Source organism: Aplysia californica, unplaced genomic scaffold (genome assembly GCF_000002075.1).
Source record: "Aplysia californica isolate F4 #8 unplaced genomic scaffold, AplCal3.0 scaffold00583, whole genome shotgun sequence".
In the NCBI taxonomy this organism is placed as follows: Eukaryota; Metazoa; Mollusca; class Gastropoda; order Aplysiida; family Aplysiidae; genus Aplysia; species Aplysia californica.
In genome coordinates this window covers 388,686-394,685 of record NW_004797853.1, presented here as the reverse complement: position 1 = coordinate 394,685, position 6,000 = coordinate 388,686, and the positions used below count along the sequence as shown (strand labels likewise).

General features: G+C 38.6%; 1 protein-coding gene across 1 annotated transcript in view; it reads left to right on the top strand.

Annotated features, from left to right (window-relative positions):
- The window catches only part of LOC101861155 (hypoxia up-regulated protein 1), a gene marked incomplete in the record, with an annotated part of 46,406 nt that overhangs the window by 22,444 nt on the left and 17,962 nt on the right, over positions 1-6,000 (top strand). Inside the window, 2 exon segments of the mRNA XM_035972120.1 lie at positions 1,920-2,005; positions 4,609-4,656. Coding sequence (XP_035828013.1) covers positions 1,920-2,005; positions 4,609-4,656 — 134 coding nt within the window.

Here is a 6,000-nt window from a genome sequence, read left to right as displayed (position 1 = left end):
AATTTTTTTTCAAGAGCTTTAAAAGAAAAATGATTCGACCCTCCTGCTGTAACCTCCTCCCCCCTCCCTCTCTTCCAATCTTGAAGTGTAGCTGAATTGTGTAGATTACCAGCTTTTTCACTTCCCACTGTACCACACATTGACTTGGCTGTTTGTTGTAAATAATCGGTGTGTAAACACTTACCAAAAAAAAAAAAAAAAGTTTGCTACTGTGATTGAAGGCAAGGCTTCCTTTTCTTTTTTATTATCAGTTTCTGAATGTCAAAGCAGCAGCTTTTATTGCCAGGGCTAATGTTGTGTGTGTTGGGTTCTCAGGTTGAGTCTGTGTTTGAAAAGAACTCCAGTGCAGATGATTCAGGAGAGAAATCAACTTGGTCCAGTAAGTTAATTAAATTTTTGGCTTGGTTGTTTGTTTTTTTTTTGCTTTGTTTTTTCCCTATACATTGAGGGCTTGTAAATATCATTGTGATTATGGTCCAGTAAGTTAATTTTATTTTTAGCTTGATTATTTTGTTTTATTTTTCCTTACATTGTAGATTTTGAAATATAATTGTAATTACACTTGTTTGGAATATATTTTTTAAGTTCAGATAAAGACTTGAATTCACATCTTTCTGCGTTAGACTTGCAATAATAATTTTTTTTTGACGCTGAATTTGTTTAAAGTTCTCAATTTTCTTAATAGTACTGGATTTGCCATTGCAAGAGCATGTGTCCCCCTTTTTGTAATGGTAACACTGGTAACTTTAGTGTAATTTGTGTTTAACTCTTTGCGGACATAGTTTTTTGGGGGTCTAGATGTAATTAATTTCTGTCTCAATTTGGGTAAACTGGTGATTTGCAAAATAACTGCAAATAAGCATAGCTATCTCTCAAAAAGTAACATATGATATATCAAATTGAAGGAAATTGAATGAGGAAAACATTCACACCTGAAACAAGGATAAATTTTGAACTTAAGCATGCATAACAAGGTTTAGAATGTGTGATGGTGATGAGAAAAATAAATTTTGACGCGAGAAAGATACTCACCAAACGTGTGAAAGCAAATCAGCTTACCTATATAATCAGACACAGCCATGAGCATAATCCGCACTTTTCTGAATGCTCTACTTTTTATTTGAAAGCAATATTCCATTTTTTTTTGGAGATTTGATAAGTTTACTGAGTCCGGTTACATCGTTATGTTGATGCAAAACTGCAATAATGAATTCCTTCATATATTATCACTGAACTGACGCTTTGACAAAGTGAAACAAAGAGGACTTCATTGCGTCTACGTTTCCTAAATCCTTGCCAAGTTTTCTAGTGGCAGTAATATGTCTTTATAACTGATTGATCATGTTAAAATGAAACAAAACTGAAGCACCCCTTCATGCTGATAGCTGATATATCTTGATACGTCTGCAAAAGGTGCGAACCCCCCGGGGCGGTGCTACTGACTGAAGTGTCCCAAAGGGGGACATTAATATGTTCTTTTGCACAGTAGAATTGTAAATTGTAAATGGGCTAATTCATCAATGTCATGCTCATAACTGGTGCCTGAACTGCAACAGGGAACTGCTGCCTTTTCTTTCCTAATCCTTACTATCGTCATTTTTCCTCTACTTCTTTTATATGTTTGTCACACTTTTGTGACCCGCTATTACCAGGGTGCCTTGATAGTCGAAGCAGACTTTGTGCTGTTGAACCTAGAGAGGTGAGCAGAGTAAGTCTGATTCCCTTTAAGGACTTCTTTGTTGACATCCACCCCTTGGCGCTCATATGATCTTATGCTGTTGCGAGCGTCGTAATACCTCTACTAAAAAATGGGTTGCGGACTTTTGCCGGTATATCGGTGATACGTCTGAAAAGAGTTAAGAAATGTGTGATATATGTGGCTGTCATAGTAAATGTGTGTGTGTTTGTGTTTATTCTAGAGCTGGGCAGCGCTATTGGTGGTCTGTTTGGAGGGTCCAGCCCAGAGGATGACCACAAGGTGGAGGACACGCCGGACACGCCAGAGGTAGGTCTCTCAACACTTCCCGTCATGCCCTGTACCATCGGCTGACCAATAGGCAAGCGGGATGCTCTTTGCAGTGTCATTTAAAGAAAGAATTAAAACTAGCAGGACGTTCACCGCAATATTTGAATTGAAACCCACAAAAGAGTGACACGGATGGTGGAGGTTTGGACTGTTTGTCATTACATGACAGTTTTCCTTCCGCAGAAGTGCTGATTTTTCCGGTTCCGGTTAAATCTGGAAATCTGGATTTCTGAAAATTTCGGGAGGGATTTTGCATGACTTTATAAATACTGGATGTATTAGACAATATAGTTTCTTTTGTGTTTCAGCTTGTGTATTTCTACGGACGGGAAAAGGTTTTAAAAAAACCCACTTGAATCCAGATGGCCCCACCACTGTCTAGGGCTGTACAGCAGCACATTTTGCAACTGTGAACACTAAGTGTATAGTGGAGTCTGCTTTAACTCGTCTACAAGACTGTTGAATTTTCTTGTTTAGCTGTGTTTTCGGATTAGATTAGAGAGACTGCTCAATACATTAAGCCAAAAAAAAAAAGGGGGGGGGGGGGGGGGTGGAATGGGGATTCTATTTTTTAGGGGGGGGTATTCAGATTAATGGTGTTCCATTTAATAAGAGGACTTCATTGCGTTTTGAACCCCCGTCTGGTCATGACCATGAAATATAAATGTGTCACAACGCGGTGGAATTTGGCGCTCGTCTATTTTTGGGTATGTACTAGAGTTATTGGTTCCATTGTAAAGCTTGGTTTTTTGTCTTGCTTTTGATTTGAAAAAGAAATGCCCATCCATCTCAAATAGGAGTCAAGATATTTGCAATTGAAGGAGGTAGGGATTGCCTGGTTTCAGAGGTTTAATTAACGTGAAAATGACCACCAAAGGTTGGTGACTTGAGAGTCCTTGGAAGTTGAAGGTTTATATTTTTTGTCCCTTAAATGTTTGATTTCGTGATTTTGACAAGCGCCTGATTTCACCGAGATGCCTCACAAATGTGGTTTTCTAATCTGGATAACAGAGAGATAGGGGAAACATTGATCTTGCTTGATGGATTATGAAGGTTCTGGAAGTTAAAGTGTGGTCATCTGGAACTCGAAGTATGAGGGGATGTCTCCTTTTTTTGTTTTGTCCTCAAACCTTTATGCACTAACCTTAATGCAATATCATTCGGGTTCACTTCAAACTCTTGTTTTTATGTGAATGTTCTAGTGAATGTAGTTGTATGATTTGTGTGTCACGTTTCTCACCCCCCCTCACACATACACAAAAATTCTAGATGCTGGGATTGCCATCATGACCGGTTAGAAGAACATGTCCCTGGCAGTATTGCAAACAGGCGTAAGTCATTTTTGGCGGCCTTTGAAATTCGTCCGTATGCAATACTGCCCGCGATGTGTTATATCTATGTATGTATGTGAACCGGTGATTCCTGTATATATATTAACATACAGCATGGAAGAATGCTGGGTGGTAGAAGGGGGCATGGAACTGGGAGAAGAATCGCATAGAAAAAAGATGTACAGAAAAATGGAAGGGCATGGAATAACAAACCTGCCACTCATCTTGATTTGATCGGTATATCCTGATTTAATATCCCCCCCCCCCCATCTCAAGCGTTCAGATTTTTCCGATTGCTGTGGCTTTCATCTTGGATTTTTTAGAGAAGCCTGGTCATTAGTTGTCTTGCTTTTGATTTTAAAAAAAAATAACCCTTCTATCTCAAAGAGGAGTCAAGATATTTGCAAATGAAGGAGGTGGGGATTGCCTGGTTTCAGAGGTTTAATTTGGTATGTTTGCTATATGCATGCTAGAATGTACTTCTTTCATCTGTGATTGCAATCAGGGACCGCCATCAGACTGTTATTGTTCTCTCTATGAAGCTTTAAAAAAAATAATGAAAAGTGCTGACAATGCAGTGAAAATCACAAAGTAGATAAAACTTGCTTGATGGATTATGAAGGTCCCATTCAGGAAGTTTGTACTCGAAGTATGAGGGGTTGTCTCTTACAGTCATGCTTGTGGTTCCAGCATATTTTCCCCCTGTTTTTCATGAACATTATGAATGTTTCTGTCGTTTAGTTTAGATTTGCATGGCCATATAACCCCAACTACTTAATCTCCTTTATGTTTTCGTTTTGTATGCATACCCCTTGATTACCATTAACATTGCACTTTTACAATTGTTCATGTTGTGTTGATGGAACATTACAGTACCCTGATGCCGTTGTAGAGGTGATGTTTATTAAGCATATCAGTTTGTACCTATCATTTATTGAAGTATAGCCCTTTCACATAATTTGTACTCAGGTTTGGATAGTCTGGTGGTGTTTTTATTGTGTTTCTTATTTTTTCATTTACATTCATGAATATTTAGATTATGTTTGATTAGAGGGGTATTTTTAGAACTTCTTTTGTTAATTTCTTTTTTTCTTCTTTGGGAATGAAGCCATGAAAGTTATTGTTGCGATTTAAATAAGCCTTGGAATTATTTTCCTGAGTATGCCTACATGTTCTCTGCTCCACCATTTTGGTAAATGTGGTCTTGTGGAAGTCCCACTGATTCTCAACAAATGGTTTTGTAATTCCCAGTGGGAAACAGTGTATTTGTCAGCCAATGAAGACGGTGACACCATGAAGGTATTCTCTTAGCTCGCTGAGGCTACTGTTTGGTAGTTCTGTCTGTTCTTTTTTTAACATTGTTTTCTGCCTTTCCCGCCTCAGCGTTGAAGCTTCTCTTTGAGCTGATCTTTCTTTTGTGACTTTTGTGCACTTTTCATTCTCCGCAAATTCAGAATTTTTTTTCATCATTGTTTTCTGTCTTTTCTGCCACAACGTTTAAGCTTCACTTTGAGCTGTTCTTTGTTTTGTGACTTTAGCACATGTTTTATTCTCAGCAGTGACATTTCCACTCCTCTATTTATCTATATTGTTTGAATACAAGATGCAGAACCGAAAGCTGTGACTGCCACAGTTAAGTAGTTTTAACTGTAATGTTGTGGTTATTGTGCTGGCTTGCTGTTATATACTACTCTACAGGGAATGGATTGGTCCATTTGCGGGGATGTCATTAGAGAAGCCTGTTTATATGAGAATCTAAACATAATAAAAAATAAAAGTTTCAGGGGAAATTAAATGTCTTTCGGGGACTTCTATAATGATAATAAAAGACGGAAGTCTGGCTTGGGAAGGCTTGGAAATGGTAGTTTTACTTCCTCTTCATCTCTCCACTCAATGCCGGGTTATCAGTTGTAGCTTTTTTCTTCTCCCCATTTGCCTTTTAGAATGCAGTCTCCCACTCCTCTGAGGATGCCATCTGCCTTTTTCAAATATGTTTTTTCCTACACTGACTGGTTTCTTCAGTTTCAATTAGGGATGAGAATTTCTACCTTCGCCTCACTATTAGTGTGGGCCTTTCATGTTCCAATTTATTTTGCTGAAGCTTTGCTGTAACAGTTTATTTCTGTGATGTGTTTCATTTTTTCTGCCGAGGCGAGAGTGCAGGGCACTGGCTTGTTGCATTCAAGGTCATGGCTTTGCTAGAAATTTTAAGAATATTGTGAAGGTGGAGCGTTTCAGTCTTACCGTTTTAAGGTTGTGTGAGGAGCTTTCAAGGCTTCGTGGTGGTGTGGCTTGGTCCTGCCTTGAGGGGATTGAAAGTTTGTCAGATTGGGATACCGGATCCCCGCCTCTTGTTTGACCGTACCGTTTTGAAGTGGGTATCTATCTATCCTACCCCCTCAACGTTGAACGGCAACAGAGCACAACCTCAGTGCTTTCTTGTCCTATCTCAATTTTTAATGACAGTGAAAACAGTTCATAACACAGAGTGAGCTTAAGAAGAAGTCACATGTTCAATGTTTAAAAAAAAAATGGAGACGGAACAAGAAAGCTCTGAGGTCGTGAGAGGATGAATAAGTAAAAAGTAAAAGTATCTATCATACGTCATGCGTTGCAATAAATCGGACTTGCTGTTTCTATGTT